At 36.3% G+C, this 25,753-nt stretch overlaps 3 protein-coding genes across 3 annotated transcripts in view; 2 read left to right on the top strand and 1 right to left on the bottom strand.

Moving 5' to 3' along the window:
* Window positions 1-25,753, bottom strand: part of LOC140169391 (uncharacterized) — a 319,476-nt gene that overhangs the window by 52,582 nt on the left and 241,141 nt on the right. The window contains 8 exon segments of the mRNA XM_072192648.1: window positions 2,328-2,426; window positions 3,001-3,138; window positions 5,032-5,190; window positions 6,117-6,215; window positions 6,779-6,919; window positions 7,285-7,443; window positions 10,917-11,015; window positions 11,830-11,967. Of these exon segments, the coding sequence (XP_072048749.1) occupies window positions 2,328-2,426; window positions 3,001-3,138; window positions 5,032-5,190; window positions 6,117-6,215; window positions 6,779-6,919; window positions 7,285-7,443; window positions 10,917-11,015; window positions 11,830-11,967 (1,032 nt within the window).
* On the top strand, window positions 13,176-16,782 carry LOC140170482 (uncharacterized). Its single transcript, XM_072193843.1, has 2 exons — window positions 13,176-13,587; window positions 15,241-16,782. Exons 1-2 carry the CDS (start codon window positions 13,306-13,308, stop codon window positions 16,780-16,782), a joined length of 1,824 nt encoding a protein of 607 aa, XP_072049944.1. The 5' UTR covers window positions 13,176-13,305.
* Window positions 18,665-25,717, top strand: LOC140170047 (uncharacterized). The gene is made up of 2 exons (XM_072193365.1): window positions 18,665-19,159; window positions 22,505-25,717. The coding sequence occupies exons 1-2, from the start codon at window positions 18,878-18,880 to the stop codon at window positions 24,179-24,181; spliced, it is 1,959 nt and encodes a 652-aa protein (XP_072049466.1). The 5' UTR covers window positions 18,665-18,877; the 3' UTR covers window positions 24,182-25,717.

A 25,753-nucleotide genomic window follows, 5' to 3' on the forward strand; every position in this document is an offset into this window, starting at 1 on the left:
CTACCAATCATTCACAACAAACTCACTTTTAGTAATTCAATCAAAATTATCTGCCAAATTCCCATGAGTTGATACACTTGGATCTAAGTCCATATAATAAAGTTATAGCTACTGGTAGTGAAATACAAACACATACTCAACTTAAGATCAGATAAGTCATGTTTGTTGAATGTTTATTAAAGCCAAGGGAGGGTTTTTTTAAACACCAGCAGCATATATGCTACAGAATGTTTTCAAATTGATTGGAACCATTACATAAGTACATTAGTTTTGAAAACATGGGAGTAGTATATATAATGCTTGAAATACATGTATAGAGCAAGCTAGGGAAAGATATTGTTATCTTCATTATGTTATGGACATAAACTTTTAACATTGCTAGTGATCATGCAATACTTAAAATAATAACATGTACATTGTCACATGAATATACATTATAATTTGAAGCCCCCAGTAGTCACTGATATATGGTGAACTAGACACCATTTTCCCCTAGACAAAGTCAAGGAAAAGTAGTAAGCCCACATATTTTGATCCATTTCAAAAAAAACATTTGATTTCTTTAACATGTGAAAATATTCAGACTGCCACAACCTCAAAAAGTAACAACAAGCAGATGATCTGATTGCTGAGTATCAGTGTTAGATTGATCAACTGAGGTTGTGATGTTGAGTGGGGCAAGAACTTCTTATAAAATGTGACTGCTGGCTAGTAATCACCATCAATAGATGCTTTTTATGGGCACTACTTGCCCTGTCACAAAATATAAGGTAAATAGTCAGAAATATGTATGGACACTTTTTGCCCTGTTGCAAAATATAAGGCAAATAAATAGTCAGATTTTTTTTTTGGCATCCACCAATCAAATGACAGGGATATTGTCATGTGTTATACAATACAGAACATTTACCTAAGCACACTAGAGTTACGCTTACCTAATGTTTGACAAAAGTTACCAGTATACAAAGCAGGACAGACACATTTAGATTTCTGACACCTAAGCACACTAGAGTTACGCTTACCTAATGTTTAACAGAAGTCACCAGTACACAATGCAGGACAGATACATTTAGATTCCCGACACCTAAGCACACTAGAGTTACGCTTACCTAATGTTTAACAGAAGTCACCAGTATACAATGCAGGACAGATACATTTAGATTCCCGACACCTAAGCACACTAGAGTTACGCTTACCTAATGTTTAACAGAAGTCACCATTATACAATGCAGGACAGATACATTTAGATTCCCGACACCTAAGCACACTAGAGTTACGCTTACCTAATGTTTAACAGAAGTCACCATTATACAATGCAGGACAGATACATTTAGATTCCTGACACCTAAGCACACTAGAGTTACGCTTACCTAATGTTTAACAGAAGTCACCTGTATACAGTGCAGGACAGATACATTTAGATTCCTGACACCTAAGAACACTAGAGTTACGCTTACCTAATGTTTGACAGAAGTCACCTGTATACAATGCAGGACAGATACATTTAGATTCCTGACACCTAAGCACACTAGAGTTACGCTTACCTAATGTTTGACAGAAGTCACCAGTATACAATGCAGGACAGATACATTTAGATTCCCGACACCTAAGCACACTAGAGTTACGCTTACCTAATGTTTGACAGAAGTCACCTGTATACAATGCAGGACAGATACATTTAGATTTCCGACACCTAAGCACACTAGAGTTACGCTTACCTAATGTTTGACAGAAGTCACCAGTATACAATGCAGGACAGATACATTTAGATTCCCGACACCTAAGCACACTAGAGTTACGCTTACCTAATGTTTGACAGAAGTCACCTGTATACAATGCAGGACAGATACATTTAGATTCCTGACACCTAAGCACACTAGAGTTATGCTTACCTAATGTTTAACAGAAGTCACCAGTATACAATGCAGGACAGATACATTTAGATTCCCGACACCTAAGCACACTAGAGTTACGCTTACCTAATGTTTGACAGAAGTCACCAGTATACAATGCAGGACAGATACATTTAGATTCCTGACACCTAAGCACACTAGAGTTACGCTTACCTAATGTTTGACAGAAGTCACCTGTATACAATGCAGGACAAATACATTTAGATTCCTGACACCTAAGCACACTAGAGTTACGCTTACCTAATGTTTGACAGAAGTCACCAGTATACAATGCAGGACAGATACATTTAGATTCCTGACACCTAAGAACACTAGAGTTATGCTTACCTAATGTTTGACAGAAGTCACCAGCATACAATGCAGGACAGATACATTTAGATTCCTGACACCTAAGAACACTAGAGTTACGCTTACCTAATGTTTGACAGAAGTCACCAGTATACAATGCAGGACAGATACAATTAGATTCCCGACAGTAACCACCATTTTGACAAGGTTGCTCACAGGGTGGGACTAAAAAACAGAGGATGAAAAACAGCAACAACATGTAGAACATAGGATTATAGAATAAATGGCATCAATACATTGTAATAGTTATCTACAACAGTTCACAGTGCTCAATACATATTATCATCATGCAGAGAAAATGTTGTATACACAGTACAGCCAAGAGCTGGGACCTTAGGTTTAACTTACTTATAGCAATCAGCAATTAAATGAGTGACAGTCACTCAGTTGATGATGATCGCAATGTGTGAAATCTAAGGTCCTAGCTCTTAGCTGCACTGTGAATTCAAAATTTGGCATCTACATGCCATCTGCTATAATAGGTCAGTTGAACATTTAGCACCCAACACTATAGACATATTAATCAGTAACAATTGTCAGTATTCACACAGACCTCACTTATTAGATATAATCAAATTAGAGTTATTCATTAAAAAAGTTCAATATGCTTATAGAGACTAAATACAATAAATGAGAGCACATTTTAACAGCGACAAAACATGCACACATACACTCAAAGAATTTCATATATTAGAAATATTAAAATTTATGTGTTAAAAAATTGTCTTTTTTAACTTACCCATGGACACATTGTAAGTGGTAGAGAGAGGACCAGCAGTGCAGGTATACTCGCCAAGCCTATTCACATCAATACGGTTAAGTACCAGGGTCGTTACAGTCTGAGATGTGGGGTCAACATAGAATCGACCTGTGCCTCCTGGAGAAGAGTATGATGAATTATTATGATTAGTCTTTATATCCCATAGACAGTACTGTAAGGTAAAGTTATGCCGGAGCAATGCTCATATGCTGCAGAAGTGCTCACCTTTTTTTTCCCTTAGTGTTTGGGCGAGACTACCCTGAGTAAACTTGTTACCTTGAGACAAATGTAACTAAATTTGTGAGGTTTTATCTACAGCATTGTATTATGCTGGTACATATATTAGACAATAGAGGTTGGTGATATAGAGTGCAATTCAGTGTTCTCTTGAGGCTAATTTGAGGGTTTATTCCCAATTTTGAAACATTCAAAACCCAAAAACTTAATTCTCATTTGAAAAGAGCCCAAACTATACTGCGCCAATAAAGTATCCTTACACTTGGAAAAATAATCACAATTTCAAAACTGAACAACATTTGGGTAAATTTGTATTTTTAATAGATGCACTATCTTAATCCTGCACATTATGACACCACGTTGAATCCGATGTGACCTCAAGAAGTAAAGTTACAAGCAATTGAATAGACGAAGGTCCAGTTTTAAAAGTGACGAACTGGCCTATACAAGGCGCAAAAAGATTCCAACAAGCGCAACAAAGAGACAGCACAGTTTCTTCAATGAAGCGATATTTAAAGCAGTTTTTATTTCAGTTTTTACTTCTCTGTACTTTTCATAACTTTCATTTTATTTGCCAGTTCTTTTGTTTCAGTTTTCTTTTGTTCCTTTTGTATTAAATTAAAGCCAAACGCATAAATTAGCCATTCACCACTCTCAAACCAGATTTGTGGTCTGTGGCGTTTTGAATAGGCCAGTTTGTCACTTTTGAAACTGGACCTTTGTCTAATCAAATGCTTGTAACTTTACTTCTTGAAGTCACGTTGGATTCAATGTGGTGTCATAATGTGCAAGATTAGATAGTGTATCTATTACAAAAACAAATTTACTCCATTATTATGTTTTCAGGGTTATTAGGAGTTAAGAAAACCTAATAATGATAATATTGGATGGCTTATTTCGCATGATACCATAACATATCGGATTCGTCATACAAATATCAAACTCACCGTTGGCTTGTCCGATATTTTTATGACTCATCCGATATGTTATGGTATCACGCTCAGCCATCCAATATTATATCAATATTGTTCAGTTTGGAAATTGTGATTATTTTTCCAAGTGTAAGGATACTTTATTGGCGCAGTATATATAAAAAAGACTTTGGTGTCAGGTGTATATATTTCACATTACATCACTCATACATAAATTCCAGACAGTTCATTGGTTGATTGCCATTGTTTTTACCTTCCCAACAACTCTTATGCCGTGGAATGTTGTGACCACTCGTGCCTTAGCAAGATATAGTATGTGCGGTGTGGCATACATGTGCATGGAAAAGATTGCTTCCTAATATATTATGTGCAGGCATTGTCTCATAGAATGATTAGTCAATTTAGTTGTGGGTAAATTATTGGCAATATGATTTTTCACAACAAAACTTATTGCTGTGCTGGTGAATGAGTATACAATATTCTTGAAAAGTTGTAGAATGTATGTATGAGTGATATAAAACAAAGGGTAAGTGTTTAATGGTAGAAAAATAATAACTTGGTAAAAGATGAGTTTTTCAAATTCACTTGATGTATCGTCTCCTGAAATGGAACAATTTATCTTTCACTCATGGTTATAATTCAACCATCACACTCGTAGACAGTTACCTATTTTTATCATAGTTTTCTATGTGTCTCCTTTATATGACCCCAAACATGCCAACATGTTGTTTCTGTTTGTCCATACGGGGCTATCAACTTGTAATACCTACCTATTCCCAGTGGTTTAATTTCTGTGTTGTTTCTGTTTGTCCATACGGGGCTATCAACTTGTAATACCTACCTATTCCCAGTGGTTTAATTTCTGTGTTGTTTCTGTTTGTCCATACAGGGCTATCAACTTGTAAAGGTCCACTCACTTCACATCTTATCTTCAAGTTATCCCCTTCTTGTGGGGTTTCTGTGGTGCTTGGTGTTACAATAATGTTGAAATCAATTGAAACTGAAGAAAACATAATTAGTTGTATTAGGAAATTACTTCATAATCATTTCAAATGATTATTTCTTATCAACAGTTTTTAAATACACCTTTATTGCAAAAAATAATTTCATGGGACTTTGTGTATTTGTTATAAATATGCAGTTCTGATACCTTCTGTTTGGAATGTGATAAATATCATTCAAACCTAATACCTATGGGTTTCAATCTTCCTCTCGTCTCTAGTATGCCTCTGTTGCTCAGTTGGTTAGAGCGGCATGCTAGTAATATGAGGGTAGCCAGTTCAAATTCGGCCAGATGCACTGTTTGTTTGTCAACAAGTGCTGGCTACTCTGAGTAAAGATTAAAATCTATTCATCCAAGATGGCTGATCATGCCACAGTGGCCATCTTGGATGTGTAGAGAAGGGAATATTCTCATTTATGGGTTGTCAGCAGAAGGTGTTAATGGCATGACCACACTCTCACAACAATCAAACAACTCCCCTTGTATGGTCTCACTGCAATGTCAGTTTATATATGATTTACTACAAGAATAAAGACAAGATGGGCATCTGCATAGAGGTTTGATACCTGGCATTTTGTCATTGGTGCCCCTATGATCTGTAATAAATTGATCAATTATAATAATTATTGGCCTAACATTGATGCCTATAGACTGGCCAAGGTTGATTTTTATCCCTGCAAAATTGGATAAGAAAATCAGTGAAGCCAGAATTGGGCTTACATATCAAGAGACAACCAGGGGCAGAAGTTATGAAGATGGGTTTCATTTTGACTTTTAAAAACAGTCAATACCTGGAAATATAAAATATTTAAAAAAAAGAAAGAATTGAAATATTTATGATAATTTTGATAGTAAAATTATATTACACTGCAGGAGAAATTGAGGATGCCAACTAGATATCGATATATCACAATGAAACTTACTTGAATATTGACAGTATGTACCAACATAGTCTCCCATACAGATACAGATGCCATCAACACACATACCACCATTCTGACAAGGTTGGATACACTCTGGTACTGTGTAAAAGAAAAACACCTTGTTGATGCATCTTGTTCGTATGATTAATTTCAGTACAATGAAAAATACATTGTTTATATGAGTTAATACAAAAAACGTCATTCTTAAATTTTTCCATGGGGACTTTAAAAATTATAATAGAAGAACAAATAAAATAATAACTGACCTGTGCATTTTACTTTTAGCCCCAAAAAACAGTGTTTTGGGCCAAAATAAGGTAAAATTGCAAACTTTTGCATATTTTGCACATCAAATACCAAATTTCACTTTCATTTTGAGCTAAAACAGTCTGAAAATGACAATTTTTAGTTCATCCGGCACAAAATATGCTCATCCCCAATAAATGTACTGCTTCTTCTGCCACTGCTTATGCCGAAATTTACATAAGCCATACAACACATTCCTAACCAGTTTCTTACTGAGGATCATCCCAGCTTATTCATTTCTGACAGACCTTCTGTTGTCAATTAAATCATATGCTTTAAGAGTCTACCATAAAAAACTGTTTCACATTCCTGTCAAAATGAAAATGAAGTAGATGTACCCCATGCAGAATACTTACCTAATACAGTGACCACAATAGATTGCCTCCTGGGTTTAGCCTCACATGTAAAGAGTCCTGCATCAACAGCCAAGATACCTCTCAGCATCAGACGACTTGACAAGCTTGTTGGGGTTTCCACATACACACGTGGATCCAGTTCTTGGTAAAGAAAAAAGAATTGAAAATTACATTCTCATCATCTACTTCACTCAACTGATGCTCTGTTTACATATAGAATTCACAAAAAGCAACTAGAATCACTTCTACCTCATTGATGATATACAGCTTTTTTGTGTATGGCCAAGTCAGAAGAATTGCAATTTCAAAGCTTAACTGCAATAGCCAAAGGTTTGCTTGATGTTGGTCATAATCCTGGAATCATGTAAACTTTTGGGCCTCAGAACTGCTAAATTGTTGGTCTAGTATATATATAAAACTAGATAACGTCTAGGAACCGTTTTTAATTTTTTTTTTTTTCAAATTGTCACTGGATGTTATTTTTTGGAAACAATATAATAGCTTACCTGGTATATAAGGTCCGACTTCCTGGTTAAACTGATCATACCACACAGGGCTTGGTGAGGTTTCATGGTCTGACACTATGCATACATAAGCATAATCTCCTCCAATAACATGGTATAAACCAGCTTGTGGGGTGATGCTTATTGTGTAGGGGATTTCAACTAGATATGGAGAAACATACACACATGATGAAATATCAGCAGGGATCTATGCACTTCTTATATCTATTATATTATGTCTTCAAATAACTTCTGGTCTATCCTGAATTGGCATTCAATGGTTAATAATATATATGTCAAGATTTTTCACGATGGAGATATAAACTTTCCCCTTTTTGAAACTGCAACGCCCCCAGGCGTTTAATAGAATAAATATGGTACATTATTCTGTAATAGCAGAGCTGGTTTTAAGTGATGATTAGAGATGCTATGGAGAACATTTCAACTCTTTTCAATTCACTAGTTCATAGAATAAAATAAGGAAGTAAAGAGTATCCTAAGCAAGGACAGTTTTGCCTAATTATTTTTTTTGCTTCACTGATTTTGACTGCTCCATTTTTTTAAATTTGCAATTTTAAGCTTCTTCACATTTACCTATACCAAAAACAAATATATTCATATGCTGTCCTTTTTGCAGTGGCTGCACAAAGTTGAAGCTTGAATATTATCATGTTTTACAATTTAGTTTGGAAGCACTATCTTGGTGCAAAGGGTTAAACATTTTTTCTACAAATATATGCACAACAACCAGCCACCCATAGTATCATCTGTGTTACTAGCTTCAGGTGCGGATCCAGGGGGAGCGGAGGGGGCGCGCCCCCCGTAAAAATAGCAAAAGTAGGAAAGATGGGCGCGCGCCCCCCGTAAAAACGAGAAAAGGGGAAAGGAGAGAAAGAGAAAAGGAGAAAAGAGAAGAGAAAGGCGAGAAAAGAGAAGAGAAAGGTTAAATTGCGCGTAATCATGGTAATTGAGTCCTTCATTTTGCAAATTTTTCCCCCTCAGACACACCTACGCTTTTGTTCGGACACCCGTACACTTTAGGCCTATATTGTTTTAAGTAATAACTGAATAATAATGATTAGGCCTACAGTAATAGTGAATAATGATAATGTTCCACAAATGGCTTCGATTGGGCCTTCATTTTCACACATTTCCGAACTTTATCTAACTAAAATTTTACACAATAATACTTTAATAGTGTCAAAATCATCCACCAAATGGCTTCAACTGGACCTTCTTTTTGCACAATTTTCCAACTTAGACACCCCCCTGCGTATGTATAAAGAAGTTGTCCTTTTCTTTATGCTTTGGATACCCGGAACTTTATGTTTAAAGTAATTGAATTTATACAATAATATTGAAAACTTGTCCACGAATGTGAAATGAGCCGGCATGCTCATCAGGGTTTTCTTTAACGCACAAAACACGCGTATTTACGCGTTCAGGCACTTTGCTGACTCCTTCAAATCCAAAGTCCCAAAGTCCAACGCGTACAAAATCTTGAAAACGTACGCGTTCAGATATTGCAAGATTTGAATAGAGAAACACCCGATATTTGTGCATTTATTCTCGGCTTTTGGCATTTAGGACCTACTCCCAATATGTACGGCCCATCACATTTTGTCAGCATCGATCCAAGCATGTTTTAGTGATTGTCAGCATCGATCCAAGCATGTTTTAGTGATTGCGGGTCTCTGAAATTGTAGAGTGTCAGTTTGAAATCTTGCAAATTGGGTTTGGGTCCTTTTTTCTGTTTAAACGATGCACAAAATGTCTTCAATCGGGCTTTAATTTTGCAAAATATTCCCTCTCAGGGGAACATCCCCCTCAGACACCCCCATGCATAGTGGATAAACAAGTGACCATTTTCGCTTCTGCTTTCGACATTTGCCAATTTAGGCCCTGTGTTTAACCCAATTTATAAGCCTAATAGGGAAAATGTGACAACGAAAGGCTTCATGGACCATCATTCACAATTTTCGGCTTTTCGGCTTAAATTTTACACAGTAATAGTGCCAAAATGATCCACTAAATCGCTTCAATTAGGTATTCTTTTTGCGAGATTGTCCAAGTTCTGAGGGGGGAATATCACCCTGTGTAGTTGATAAACAAATGATAAACAACCCCCCCCCCCAGATCTACGCCTATGGCTCCAAAAACACACATAATTGTTAAAAATAATATTATAAAAATACCCCTTGGGCAATGTTTTTGACTCCTTCAGAGGAATAATTCACAAAATTTGAAAATACTCCTTCAGCAAAATGCTTAAAGAAAACCCTGCAAGTGACCATTTTCGCTTCTGCTTTCGACATTTGCCAATTTAGGCCCTGTGTTTAACACAATTTATAAGCCTAATAGGAAAAACGTGACAACGAAAGGCTTCATGGACCGTCATTTCACAATTTTCGGCTTAAATTTTACACAGTAATAGTGCCAAAATGATCCACTAAATCGCTTCAATTAGGTATTCTTTTGCGAGATTTTCCAAGTTCTGAGGGGGGAATATCACCCTGTGTAGTTGATAAACAAATGATAAACAACCCCCCCCCCCGGATCTACGCCTATGGCTCCAAAAACACACATAATTGTTAAAAATAATATTATAAAAATACCCCTTGGGCAATGTTTTTGACTCCTTCAGAGGAATAATTCACAAAATTTGAAAATACTCCTTCAGCAAAATGCTTAAAGAAAACCCTGCAAGTGACCATTTTCGCTTCTGCTTTCGACATTTGCCAATTTAGGCCCTGTGTTTAACACAATTTATAAGCCTAATAGGAACAACGTGACAACGAAAGGCTTCATGGACCGTCATTTCACAATTTTCGGCTTTTCGGCTTAAATTTTACACAGTAATAGTGCCAAAATGATCCACTAAATCGCTTCAATTAGGTATTCTTTTTGCGAGATTTTACAAGTTCTGAGGGGGGAATATCACCCTGTGTAGTTGATAAACAAATGATAAACAACCCCCCCCCCCCAGATCTACGCCTATGGCTCCAAAAACACACATAATTGTTAAAAATAATATTATAAAAATACCCCTTGGGCAATGTTTTTGACTCCTTCAGAGGAATAATTCACAATTGAAAGGGTCAAAAAAATTTGAAAATACTCCTTCAGCAAAATGCTTAAAGAAAACCCTGATGGTCATTTCACAAATTTTCCGCTCTTTAAAACTCAAATTTCACACAATAATAATGTCAAAATGGTCCACCAAATGGCTTCAATTAGGTCTTCATTTTGCACAAGTTTCTCACTTCTCAGGGGGCACATCCCCCTCAGACACCCCCTGCGTCGCGCAAGCAATTAAATTTATACAATTATAATATTGAAAACTTGTCCACGAATAGGAAATGAGCCGGCATGGTCATTCCACAAATTTTCCGCTCTTTAAAACTCAAATTTCACACAATAATAATGTCAAAATGGTCCACCAAATGGCTTCAATTAGGTCTTCATTTTGCAAACGTTTCTCACTTCTGAGGGGGGCACATCCCCCTCAGACACCCCCCTGCGTCGGGCAAGCGCGACGCCTTGACCGCTTCGCGGCCATATAGTTCGTCGCCCTCTAGAACTCTCATTTTGCGCCCCCCGTATTTTTTTCTCTCTGGATCCACGGCTGTACTAACCTTCTATGCCACATTGTGCACCACTGTATCCAGGTGGACAATTACAGGCTTGATTCAAGCAAATACCACCATTCAAACAAGGAGGCTCACAGGTTAGAGCTGCAAGAAAAATTGCATCATCATTACAATATAACATTTTAACTGTAAAAATCAAGCATTGCTCATTCAGTTAGGCACTCTGTTGCATTGGACTATTCCAGTTAAAATCCATACACCCCCTATGGAAAACACAGCCTCAATCTTTCAAACAGGGGGAGTAGACTTCAAATAGAGTCACCCATTCAGGTAACTCAACTTGAAATAAATATTCCCAGTGTGACAGATTAAGCTCAAGCCTTCCATAGAGACTGTGTGATTTCAAATGGAATTGCCCATTCGAGTGGGGAAATAACATGTTGAGGACCTTAATTTTGTTCTGAGGAAAAGATTGAGGACATTGTATTCTCCTGGGCAAACAACTTATTGCTGGTTTGCACATACACACATTCTGGAACTCATCCAGGCTACAATGGTCATTCTACACTAGACTGATTAGGCGGATTCCTAAAGGATGCTTAAAGTGTCTTGGGCCATTGCCACAGAGCCAGATTTTCCACAGGGCCAGATGGGCGCAGGACCAAGATCCAGGGAGCCCCATATTTGCAAGGATGAAAAAAAAGTGTGAACATTTAGCAAAGGAACAAGAAGTAGGTTACAGGGGTTAACATGTGGATCTGGATAGCCGGAGGGCCCTACATTTGATACTGGTCCAGGTTAAGGTTAATCCGCATTGTAATTAGCAATTTCTGTAAAGTGTGCTAAGGATTTGTAGGATTTCGAACACTTGACCATCTAATCGCTGGTTTGCTAGTCTATACTGACTAATCCCAAGCATTGACTAGTGTATTTGTGACTAATCTACTTAGGTACTTACGTTTGACATTGATAGAATAGTAACTGGTGACAGGTCCTGCAGTACACTGGTAGAATCCAGTACTGGCCTCACTGATACTAGTGAACACTAATCGACTGGCTTGCTCAGAAATCTGTTGCACGAAAACTGCAGAATTACCTTTGGATAAACAAAACACATGACATTTATGAGAGTGAGTATACATTAAAGCAGGACATTATTGCACTGTATATGATGTAGATTGCTTAACATCTTTACACAAAAACAATTTTAATTGTTTTTAAGCAGTGCTATCTTTCAGCCATATTTCCATGTTTTTGACAGATACAGCTCCATTGATGACAACATACAAATATCAAGTGGGTCAATTTTGCTATATAAAAAGTGTACAAAGTATAATTATGTTGCTAATAATAATTTTTCATTTTACAATCAAAGAAGTTGATATCATGTGATTGCATATAATTGCTGTATTGAAAAGGTCACAGAGTTCCTGATAGCCAAAGGGGAGGTACAGAGTAAAAATGACAATACAGGGATGTGCTGCATAATTATATAGGTCTCATTTTCAAAGCTCTGGTATAAATAAATAATGGCCCCTTTTCTAGGTAAATTTTGGTATAATAGAGTTTGCGCTATTCTGTGTTAATAATGTGTTGTTGCAAGCTCTTTCTGATACAAGATAAAATATCTAAAATGACAATTTGATTCATGTGACATGCATGATAAAATGATTTTTAGTTCACTCTGAACTTGTATAATGGGCTATTCCAGTTACAATCCATACACCCTCTATTGAACACATGACCTTAATTTCCCACACAGGGGGTATAGATTTCAAATGGAATCACCCATTCAGGTAACCCCCATTTAGAATTCCCACTCCCTGTGTGGAAGATTAAGGTCATGTTTTCCATAAGGGGTGTATGGATTTAAAAATATTTTTTGATTGGCGTAATTTCGACCGACCCTAAAAAATAGGTTCGACTCTGACTTTTTTTTGGCAAAAAAGTTTTAAAAAAAATTTAAATTAAATTTTAAAAAATAAAAATTTCCAATTCCTTTATCAAATGCAATTTACAGCTTTAGAAGTAAAAAAAAATCAGTTCCTACCTACCCTATTTTTTTTAAATGTTATACCAATCAAACAAAAATTGGTGCAAAACTCAAAATCTACGAACTCAAAATCTACGAACATCCCTTTAAAAAAGTAAAGGTAGTTCATATCAAATAAAGTAAAGGTAGTTCAGATCAACATTTGTGGGAGCCTGGTGGACTAACACAGTAGTATTAGCACAGTTATTAAACGGTGACACGCATGATATGGCAATCAATACAGACTGTATGAGGAAGTTATGTGGTACCTCATTCAAGCTCACTGTTGCATGGTTCTGAAAAAATACTTGACCTACATGCCCACCCATGCGTTAGCTATATTGAACTGAATGTTGATATTGAACTGAATGATAATGTGTAGCAAGCCAGAAAAAGGGCAACATGGCGGAGGCAAGTACCCTCGGATCAATGATAAACAGATATTTTTTAGAGTGTGTAATCTGTTCTGAGCCTTTCAGTGATCCAAGAGCATTGCCATGTCTGCACCCATTCTGTTGTGAGTGTTTGGAACGTTGGGCCAAATCCTGTAGTAATGATAATAGCATTGTGAGTTGTCCTCTCTGTAAAAAGATCTACCAGATTCCAGAAGAGGAAGGAATAAAAGGTTTTCCTGTTCATTTTCTTGTGACCAATTTGCAAGACACTGTAGATAAAGCAAAGCAGGTAGGTATTTTAAATATGTAGTATCATTACCCCATATTAGTAAAGGATCAGTAATTCCTGCAAAAGCATAAAAGACATTTTTAATTTGTAGGTGTAGCTTATAAGCTTATACCAGTATATTTCTGCATATAAATTGTCAAAAAGGAAGAAAAGAGCAACGGTGAAAAAATGTGCAGTCTCATTCAAATAAAATGTTGTATGTTGCTTACTGCTGTTGACGACATGCATCGTGTCAACATTATGTCGACATAACAAATATTCTGACATGTCAACATAAATTTGGAGATGTTGACACAAAAAAACTGCACAATAAGAAAAGTCAGATAAGTGCCAAATTCAAATGCAGTGCTGGTGCTGCATATTGTTACTTATTTGATCGCTAATTATTACTTGAACCAGTATTACATGCATGGACTAGAAAATGCATGCAAAGTACATACGCAATATATTTATTCAAATTAACAATGAATTTCTTTTACTTTGTGGTAAATGTGAAAATATAAAGGACTCCCAGCCATGACTTAATTATGTCAACATTATGACATCAGCTACAATGCCCGATTGCCTGTTAAAAGTGTTGGGACACTTTCTCAAAGTGGAAATGTATAGTCTTCACAAAAAGTAATGTAGCCATTACAAATACGTCTAAAGCTTCAGAATTATTTATCGTATTCACAATATATCCACAATTTTAACATAGAAAGAATGGTGGTTTATGTACACACATTTTGATACCATATTTGCCCAATTTCGTTAAGACTCAAATTTAAAAGTTGCACTTACAGCAATCAGTGGTTACTAAACACAAGCATTGTGGCATTATCTTCCTGCTGGATTCAAATCAATATACTGCAACTTTTAAAATTCAGGTTTTGTCTTTAAAAATACTGCTGTGTTCTTAATACTGAATGAAATTGGGTGAATGGGGTATCAAAAAGTGCGTACATACATCACCTGTCTTTCTATGATAAAATATTGTCAATGCAATTTATTGTTCTGAAGCTATAGACATATTTGTAACGGCTGCGTTACTTTTTGTGAGGTCTTTATATTAGCCCCATTTCCCCGAACAATGTTGAATCATGTAATGTTGCTCATGCGAGCCTAGCAGTACCCAACATTGACTGGTGGTGAAAAGGGAGCTTTTGGAGGTTAGGAAGGGATTATAGGCTTGACATGATAAAGTGACATTTCAGCACATTAAAAATAACAGAAATTAGGCCATGTAGAATGTAGTTATTGCCACATGTCAACATGAAAAAATCATATCGACAATAAGCACTAATGGAGACCCATATCTAAGGATTTTGGTTAATATAGTTTCATACTTTTATAGATTTGACATTTGTTCTGCCTACATTTCCCATGCAGCATACAAAAAAAGTGGGGGTTTAGTGTGTTCACCAACTTGGTTGGTCCTAGAACAGCTCTAAAATGCACAGTAAACAAACCAAGGTGTCTTATTAGGCCCTCAACACAGATCTTTGAAACAAGTTTAGTTCTCCATGGCCAGTATTCAAATATAAATGAGATCCCCTGATATACAATATTCTTCTTCCTGACCTACACCATCCTCAGCTTCATGGGCAGTGTTATCCTCTACTTATTCTTATCTTCACCTTCTAATTATTATCCTTCAATTTCTTTCTGCAGAAGAAATCTAGCCATGACTACTGTGAAAACCACAAGGGCAAGGAACTGGAGTACTTCTGTGAGAACTGTGGTTGTGCTGCCTGCTCAGATTGTGCCATCCTTGATCCTGCTCATAAAGACCATTCATTCATCCAGCTGAAGGAAGCATCTAAACAACAGAGCAGTTCCTTGGACAATCTCACCAGAAGAGTTGGAAATGTAGAAGAGAAGTACACAAATGCAATCCAAGAAACGCAGCAGGTAAAAAAGAATCTTGACCGAGATACAGATGCAAAGATACAGGCCATAGATGAAGCAAGGAATGAACATATGCAGCAAGTGGACAATCTTGTTAGAGCGTACAAGCAAGATGTCTACAGAAACAAAGAGACAAATTCAAATGCGATTAAACAGATTGAGGAAAAGCTTCAAGTTGATCTAGCCAGTTCAAGAAGTTCAACTGAACTAGCAGGCAATGTGATTGAGTCTGGCTCTGATTCTGATATCATCTCCCTCTACCCATCATTATCATCATCACTACAAGAACTTACTGAATCACAACCCACCCCAGTAGATAGCAACCTTGGTCAGATCAAACTAGAGCCACCTCAGCCTCCTTCAGCAGATTTGTGTTCTTTGGAACAGTTGCTATGTGATAAACTACATATCACTAATGCTTCTACCCAATGCACACAAGTAAGCCATCAAAACAGGAAGTTACTGATGACACCAGCAGCAGCAGCAAGCACTGAATCACCAGAAACAGCAAAACACTTGCCATCATCAGCAGAATCAAGACAAGATCATCTAGAATCTACTGACACACCCAAAGCCTCTCAAGGTCAAAGTTTCCGCTTATTTTCAAAGTTCCGATCTGTAACCAGTATCAGGCAAACCACTCCGCCCAGCCCTGGTAAAAAGTGGGAAGAATGTGGGCAAATAAAGACTACTCCAGAAGTGGAGTCTCCAGCAGGTATTGCCATTCATCCTAATGGGGACATTCTTTTGACCAGCAGAAGTGTACCTGTGACAGTGTTCTCTAAGAATGGTAATTTCAAACATGTCATCAAAGGCTCTCCTCCTAATATAGCTGACATTGCAATTACTCCCAGTAACCAATATATCATACCCGGCGAGCCTGATAAGAATAAATTCTACATATATGACAATCAAGGTGTCCTATTCAGCACTATACACACATATGATGTCAATTATCAGCCATCCAGCCCTAAAACAGTTGCTGTTGATTCAACAGGTAGAATCATAGCCGGATTAGGTTGTGATGACCACAAGACAATATCTATTCATGAGCCTGATGGGACTCTAATATCAACACATGAAATAACATCATCTCCACGCTTCTTAACCTGTACGCCAGATGATAATCTTATCATAGCATTTGATGATGACACCCTGCACGTAATGGATCAATCAGGTCACAATGCTAGAATCATAAAGCCCCCTCCTGGTATTGAATCATGGCAGCCTCAGAATGTATGCTGCAGCAAACAAGGAGAACTTATGAGACCATTTTTGGACCATAATGTACATAAGGACCAGTAATTACACTGACAAAATTTCATCGTTATAGCTCCTTCCCTTCTGGGTGATGTCAAAAACTTTTGGATATCCCCTCGTATATAAAGGTGGAAAATACAAGTATCTAGACTGCATCTCAATGGATTTCTCCACAGGTGGCATCGCATTGTCTGCAGACGAGGAGCAATTATTTGTAGTTGGCTACTGGTTGGATCTTGTTAAAATATTCCGATAAAAACTACTCTACTAAAGCCTTCTTTGTATGGCTCTCAGTTTCAGATCACTGATGGGAATATTTGTATGCATTTTCCTCAGGATCAGTCCATATTTACATGGAAATATTTTTATGCATTTGCCTCATGTTTATATCAAATTTACTATCATCAGAAGTCATTGTAAACAAACTGAAATTTTTAAGCATTATCATACATGAAGCTTTGTCTATGACCTTGAAATGACTGTAGAAATAATTGGGTCCCATTTAAGTAAAAACATGGTGTGGACAAAATAGAGGTCATCATTTTAATAAGAAATTTTGTAGTCAAGTTTTTATTCATTTGATGATTAGATTACACAGAGTATTGAGTGCCTTTAATACAATTCATAATTCCTGCCATTTGTTATGATTTTGAAATAGGTGTATATCATTGATTTACATCTCTCCACACAGTATATTGGTAAACAGACGATTATTATTGGTCTCACACAAATAACCTGCATCCTTTTTAAATTTCTTCTTCCAAAAATGGGTCGTTAACAGTTTGATAATTACACTCTCTGTGTGGGAGATAGGTCATGTCTTCCATGGAGGTGTATGGATTTCAACTGTAATAAAGCTATTCCCCTGACTGACCAGGGAAATAGCCCCTACAACCCTACATGGAAAGGAAATACTGAGAAACAAAGCAATGTATTTGTCCAATTGTACAATTAGACTGGGCTTATACCCAAGCACACCCTTGTTCCCAGAATGGTTTGCAAAATGGGGGGGGGGGCTTATACCAGAGTGGTTAGGCCAAAAAAAAAAAAAGGTTCGTCTCAAAGCTGACGCTGCGTTTGTAAAATCCACGATTTGACAAAAAACAAATGCGGAAATTTTTTTATTTCAAACAAAATTTTTTTTAGTTTTTCCAGAAAAAATCGTGAAAATCAGACTTTTTTCTCAAAATACAAAAAAAAAAAAAAAAAAAATCGCATTTCGCATTTGTTTTTAAATTTCTCGTCAGCTTTGAGACAAACCTTTTTTTTTTTTTTTTTTTGGCCTTACGGTAATATTTTTCTTATGTTGAAGCATATGCCATGGCCAACACCCAAAGGATTAAAATGGCATGAGTTTGACATCACTGATGGGGATACTGTTTTTGTATTTCCCTCATGAGCAATCCATCAGAAGTCATTGTGAATATCATAATACTTTTGATGACCAATATGTTGTTGTGCAAGCAGTGTTCGATCAGAGAAAATGAGTCACTTTGATAATTCCCAAACTATTACAGGTTTATTTGCTTCCTTTATCTCTAAATAAAGGCTGCAGCTCCCAAATTGCCTAACTTTAAGGGGGTACTACACCCCTGGCCAATTTTGTGCCCATTTTTGCATTTTTCTCAAAAATGATAGCACATTGGTGACAAGTAAGATATGTATATTATAGGGGCAAGGACTACAACTACTGTACTGAAAAATTCAGCAACTCAAAACAAGTAGTGACTGATTTATTGATCAAATATTGGTTTTCCTCATTTTGACTGTAACTCCACAACTGTTGTCTGTGCTGAAATAAAATTTCCAGTGCAGTAGTTGTAGTCCTTGCCCCTATAATATACATATCTTACTTGTCCCTAATGCTTATAATTTTGAGAAAAATGCAAAAATAGGCATTAAAATTGGACAGGGTGTAGTACCCCCTTAAAGCAATTAATAAGTCAAAAATGTAGGGGAAATCCCTTCCATTAATAATAGGAAGTTGAGTGTGGTACCTCATTCAGGCTCATAATGTTGCATTGTTATGCAGAAAGCTGTTGACCCTGCCTACATGCCCATCCATGCGTTAGCTATGTATTAAGTGTTAACATAGAACTGAAACTTTTTGATATGTTGAGCAAGCCTGACAAAGAGCAACATGGCAGAAGCAAGTACTCTAGGATCAACGATAAGTAAACATTTTTTAAAGTGTATAATCTGTTCGGACGCTTTCAGTGATCCAAGAGCATTGCCATGTCTGCATCCATTCTGTTGTGAGTGTTTGGAACATTGGGCCAAATCCTGCAGTAATGATAATAGCATTGTGAGCTGTCCTCTCTGTAAAAAGACCTACCGGATTCCAGAAGAGGAAGGAATAAAAGGTTTTCCTGTTCATTTTCTTGTGACTAATTTGAAAGACACTGTGGGTAAAGCTAAGCAGGTATGTATTTTTACTCCGTATTTGTAAAAAAGCAAACATTACAGGATCAGTGATCCTTGTGAAAGTATTTATATTTTTAGTGTTTCAAAATAATATACGATTCCATAATTAAAATTATTATTAAGCTGAATAAAGGGCCATTTTAAAAACAAAATTAATTTTGGCATTATTTTTTGGGGGGGATTTTTATGCCTGCTATATTTAACACATGGTTTAGCATACCGATGGGCTATTCTTACAATAAAGGACCAATTTGGCTTTGAGAAAGTTTAAGAAAAAAATTGCCTCAATTTTTTTTTCATTATGTGTGTAAGCTGTCAACAACACTTCTCACATTTCTTCACAGCAAGGTCACAAACATTATGTGTGTAATAACAAAAGGGTTTATTACGTGATTGAAAATTGAAATCCATGGAAATCAGAAATTATTATTGCTGTCTGAGAACCTATTCAAATCATTTATGTTCTGCATACTTATGAATAAAAGAATTTCAAAGAGTGAGCATATTAGTTTAGTTTATTTTGTTATCCATAACAGGCAAATATTCAACACTATTAATATTTAGAATAGGGAACTGTTCTCAAGATACAGGGTGTCCCAAAAATAAGAGGCCCCACATTGCGCCCTCTTTTTCTCCTATTTCTGAAACGTTGATCAAATATATTTTGGTATGTAAAGAAACCCTAAATCGTTAGCTTTAATAAACAAAAACAATTCTTTCAATCGGCTCACAATTTTTGAAGATATGCCCTCTTTAAGAAATGTACCCGTTTTTCACTCTGTCCACGGATGAGGTTTGGCTACATCAAAGATTTAAACGAAACACACGGTTAATGACATGGATAGATAATAGCATTAGTCTTGGGAAAGCATTCACTATAAGCGAGGATCACCAGCTAGCTTCAAACATCTTCGCAACCCAGATTACTGCTGCATTCGCAAGTATCCGGCGCACAAGGCCTTAAGGATGGTACGCAACGCAATTAATGCAATGAGAACTAGGGCTGAAACCTGTATTCGTCACGGAGGCAACCAGGTAGAGGGCAGATCAGCACAGTAAACTCACTTCAAAAGAACCAAAGACAAACTAAACAGCCCTTTTCAGGGCTACCTTATTCCAAAAAGAGAAATGACTTATGTTGTCAATAAAAAGAAAGCAAGAAACGAGAAAAACATAAGTAATTGCAAGTATAGCAAAAGAAGTCCAATCCCACATCAATTTCGCCCAAATTAATGACACTTAACAAAATCCATAACCCATAAGCCCACCGGTAAAGCCCATTCCCTTAAATAAAGTTGTTATTTTATTAAGTTATCATCGAGGAATGTTTTATATTCATGCATGGTATATGCACTTTTCAATCTTTGAAGTAGCCAAACCTCCTCCGTGGACAGAGTGAAAAACGGATACATTTCTTGAAAAGGACATATCTTCAAAAGTTATGAGCCGATTGAAATAATTGTTTTGGTTTATTAAAGCTTGTAGGTTTCTTTACATACCAAAATATATTTGATCAACTTTTCAGAAATAGGAGAAAAAGAGGGCGCAATGTGGGGCCTCTTTTTTTTGGGACACCCTGTAGTTATGTATAGTTTTGATTCATATGCACACATACCCAACATTTTATATAATAACACTTGTACCTTTTTGTTAAATAACAAAATAAACAATAATGCAATAAATAATTTGGTTACCTATCACACCTAGCATTGACAAGGAAGTACTTATGTTGAGTTTTATATTATTTTTGTGACCAGTCAATTTGCATGTACCTTACTTGGTTACAGAGAATTTTCATATTTGAAATTGTCTAGACTTGATATTGCCAGGAGATTGCAAGCATTATTTTTTAGTATCCCCAAGTGTTTACTTTGGATAAAACTGTATAACCTTCATCTTAGTGGAAAACATAATAAACAGTTTTCTGGGACATCATATATTTAGTACTCAAAAAATTAAACAAATTTATAAACAAGGAACAAAATGTTTTCGTAGAATTTGAGCACATGTTCACCACCAACAATTGCAAAGAAATCATTATGTTTGCTATTTAGATTTTATATCAATTCTCAATTTTTACAAACTCAAGTTGAGTTTGATGAGTTCTATTGAACTATCAACATCTTATTCCATATGATTTTTTTCCCAAAACACCAAAAAAAATTAGGTCTTTATGGGAAAAAAATCCATATCTTCAATATAAAAGGTCAAAATTTTCAATTGATCGTCAGCTTTTCCTCCAAGCTACATACACTTTAAGAATATAATATAAAATTTACTTCGAGGACTGTTATATATCAAAAATTTGAAAAATATCAAATTTTGATAATTTGTCATAAAATTTGTATTATATCGTGAATTTCAAAAAATGAAAATTATTTGATATCAGAAAGACATGCTTCGTATTCAGAATGCAATTCGATACGTCTGAGGTGCTCTCATGTCCCACAAAAAAATACTGTTGAAACGCCATAAACGCTCATTCTAGATGCCTTAAGGGTGGTCTTAACCCTGGAATAATGGAAACTTTTGAGCCTCATAACTGCAAAAGTGTTGGTCTAAAGTATATAAAAGTATACATATTTAGAATGGAATATGGACTTGACAAATCCATCTGTTAGTTCATGAGATTTCAGTTCATTCATATGCACTACAATCGTACTTTGACCTAGCTGTGAAGTATGGTTATGGAGTTATGGGCAAAAGTGTAACATTGTGACATCATATATATGTCTAACTTTGTCTCCGCAGAAGGCGAAAATGAGAAAATTGTTCTGATTTTGTTGAAAATGGTCTCAAATTATTCATCTTGTTGGAAGAAATGAGAAAAATGAGGGTGCTTTCTTATGCAGTTAACCCAACAATTGTCAAGGTCAAATTGACTCAATATAGATTCAATGTGATTCAGTGGATATTGTTCTATTTTGCTTTATTACAAAGGTAACGAAACATCCTACATAGGGAAAAGTATTCCTTTTCTGATTTCTCAGGGCAAAACAAATAGTTTTCAACAAAATCAGAGCAATTTTCATTTTCGCCCCCTGTGGAGCCAAAATTTGACCTATGACATCACAATGTTACCTATTTGTCCATAACTTCATAACTGTACGTCGTACATAGTTCAAACTATACCTTTACTGCATTCTTGTCACTAGAAGAACACATTGTCATTATTGCTGTTTTAACAAAGTCCGAGCAATTTTGAACTTGACCACCATGTAAAAGGTCATGTCTTTCTTAGGGTGTATGGATTTCAACTGGAATATCCCATTCTTCCCCTACTCTTTTATCTTCTACTTCCTTATTCTACAATTATTTTCCCTCTGTTTTTATTTTTCTACAGAAGACAGCCAGCACTAATCACTGTGAAAATCACAAGGGCAAGGAACTGGAGTACTTCTGTGAGAACTGTGGTTGTGCTGCCTGCTCAGATTGTGGCATCCTTGATCCTGCTCACAAAGACCATTCATTCATCCAGCTGAAGGAAGCATCTAAACAACAGAGCAGTTCCTTGGACAATCTCACCAGAAGAGTTGGAATTGTCAAAGAAAAGTACACAACTGCAATCCAAGAAACGCAGCAGGTAAAACAGAATCTTGACCGCAATATAAATGCAAAGATACAGGCCATAGATGAAGCAAGGAATGAACATATGCAGCAAGTAGACAATCTAGTTAGAGCTTACAAGCAAAATGTCTACAACAAGAGAGAGGAAAATACAAGGGCAATTGAACAGATTGAGGAAAAGCTTCAAGTTGATCTAGCCACCTTAAGAAGTTCAACTGAACTAGCAAGCAATGTGATTGAGTCTGGTTCTGATTCTGATATCATCTCCCTCTACCCATCATTGTCATCATCACTACAGCAAATTTGTGAATCCCAACCCACTCCAGTGGGTTGGGATTCTAGCAACCTTGGTCAGATCAAACTAGAGCCACCTCAGCCTACTTCAGTAGATTTGCCTTCTTTGGAACAGTTGATATGTAGCAAACTGCATATCACTAATACTTCTTCCCAATGCATACAAGTAAGCCATCAAACCAGGAAGTTACTGATGAAACCAGTAGATGCAGCAAACTTCATACCACCAGAAACAGCAAACCATTTTTCAAGACAAGATCATCTAAAATCCACTGACATGCCTGAAACTTCCCAAGGTCCAAATTTCCGCTTATTTTCAAAGTTCAGATCTACGACCAGTACCAAGCATAGCACTCAGCCAAGTGCTGGTAAAAAGTGGAAAGAATGTGGACAGATAAAAACTACACCAGAATGCAAGTTTCCAACGGGTATTGTCATTCATCATAATGGGGACATTGTTTTGACCAGCAGAATTGCACCTGTGACAGTGTTCTCTAAGAATGGTAATTTCAAACATGTCATCAAAGGCTCTCCTTCTAATATAGCTGACATTGCCATTAGTCCCAGCAACCAGTACATCATACCTGGCGAGTATGGTAAGAATGAATTCTACATATATGACAGTGAAGGTGTCCTAGTCAGCACTACATCCACATATGATGTCATTTACCAGACATCCAGCCCTAAAACAGTTGCTGTAGATTCAACAGGAAGAATCATAGTAGGATTAGGTTGTGATGATCACAAGTCAATGTCTATTCATCAGCCTGATGGGACTCTAATATTAGAACATGAAACAAAATCATCTCCCCGCTTCCTAACCTGTACCCCGGATGATAATCTTATCATAGCATTTGATGATGACACACTGCAAGTAATGGATCAATTAGGTTACAATGCTAGAATCATAAAGCCCCCTCCTGGTATTAAATCATGGCAGCCTCAGAATGTGTGCTGCAGCAAACAAGGAGAACTGTTTGTTGGCAACGGGGGATTTCCTAAGGCAGTATACAGATATGTATATAAAGGTGGAAAATACAAGTATCTAGACTGCATCACTACGATGGATTACACTCCAGATGGTATTGCATTGTCTGCAGATGATCAAGAATTGTTTGTGGTTGACTATTGCTTGCATCTTGTTAAAATATTTAAATAAAAAGTCACCCTACAAAAGCCTCCTTTTGTATGGCTTCAGTTTCAGATCACTGATGGGAATATTTGTATTCATTTCCCTCATGATCAGTTCATATTTATATCAAAGTTACTATCATCACAAATCATTGTAAACAAACTGAAATTCTTATACATTAATGTACATGAAGGTTTATCTACAGCCTGTCTCAAAAAAAATTGTGCAAGTAAAAAGCACCTTCTTTGGCAATTTGAAAATACTGTTGTGACATGATGCTTACATCAACGTCAAGGGCGCAGTCTTAGCTCTCAAATGCTGTTTCTTCTGTTCAATTTGCTTATTCCTCGAGATATGTTTAGATAACGACAAAAGGGTAAAATCACATTTGTGCCACTTAATAGGGAAGAGGGCTGTACATGTAAATCAATGATAGCTTATGTTGATGCGTTTAATGCACTCCCCCCTTCGGAGCTCGTGCATTAGACGCATCAGCACGCATGCATGATTTTGTATAATTTCTCTCCCAATAAGTAATACACGTTCATTAACCTATAAGTGTGCAATTTTGTTTGTCTTTTAACAAAATGTCTTGAGTGACAAAGAGAATTTTACCATGATAAAATCATTGACGTGCACATGTATTTAATTTTACAGCAGAATGTGAAATATTTATTTATCTTTTAATCTGTTTTCAGTGGAAAAAGAGAATCATTATACATGTATCATGATAAAAGAGTAAAAACAATTTTGTATTGTTGTGTAATTAATGCATTCTTCTGATTTCACAAAGGAAGACTTGATAAACATGATGCTATCATTGATTTACATGTACAGCCCTCTTCCCTAGTAAAAGTGGCACAATTGTGATTTTATCCGTTCGTTGTTAACTAAACATATCTCGAGATTAAAACAAGCAAATTGAACAGAACTAATGGCATTTGAGAGCTAAGACTACGCCCTTGACGTCGATATAAGCATTATGTCATAACGGTATTTTCTAATTGTCAAAGAGGGCGCTTTTCACTTGCACAATTTTTTTTGAGACAGGCTGTATGTTGGAATATTAAAAAATTAATGTTTAAAACTTTTGATCCAAACATAAGAAATTATCATTTCATCAGAATTCTCTGATGACTCTCTATCTTTCATCAACAAAAATGAGACTTATCTTCAGGTCATCAAAGTTAACCAGCCATCTCTCAACAAAGATGGGGACAGGTTCAAACTTCCAAGAGTCTATGACTGTGATCAAAAGGTCAAAAAGATCATAACCTGATGATACACATCACAGTCTCACTCTCATTAATCAAAGATGGAGATTCATCAATTCTAAGGTAGGAATAATTTCTTGTGTTTTGATCAAAAGTTTAATTTTACCTGTTGCATTGTTTTGGGATGAAATTTGTGATGTTTCATTTCATCACTTTGTAAACTAGAATTACATGGTTCATAATTAGAATGGCCCCACAACAAAGGTTTGTATATATAATGAATCTTAATCAACAATCATTGCTAATTTAGCCTCAGACAGATGTCCCTCATGACCTTGAAATGACTGTGGAAATGGATAGGGTCACATTTATGTAAAAATTACAT

Source organism: Amphiura filiformis, chromosome 14, assembly GCF_039555335.1.
Source record: "Amphiura filiformis chromosome 14, Afil_fr2py, whole genome shotgun sequence".
Classification (NCBI taxonomy): domain Eukaryota; kingdom Metazoa; phylum Echinodermata; class Ophiuroidea; order Amphilepidida; family Amphiuridae; genus Amphiura; species Amphiura filiformis.

Excerpts from the sequence above, each read along its gene's own strand:
- LOC140170047 (XM_072193365.1), top strand. The coding sequence starts at position 18,878 with ATGGCAGAAGCAAGTACTCTAGGATCAACGATAAGTAAACATTTTTTA. Across the intron at positions 19,160-22,504 it reads CTGTGGGTAAAGCTAAGCAG|AAGACAGCCAGCACTAATCA; the intron begins GTATGTATTTTT and ends ATTTTTCTACAG.
- LOC140170482 (XM_072193843.1), top strand. The coding sequence starts at position 13,306 with ATGGCGGAGGCAAGTACCCTCGGATCAATGATAAACAGATATTTTTTA. Across the intron at positions 13,588-15,240 it reads CTGTAGATAAAGCAAAGCAG|AAGAAATCTAGCCATGACTA; the intron begins GTAGGTATTTTA and ends TTCTTTCTGCAG.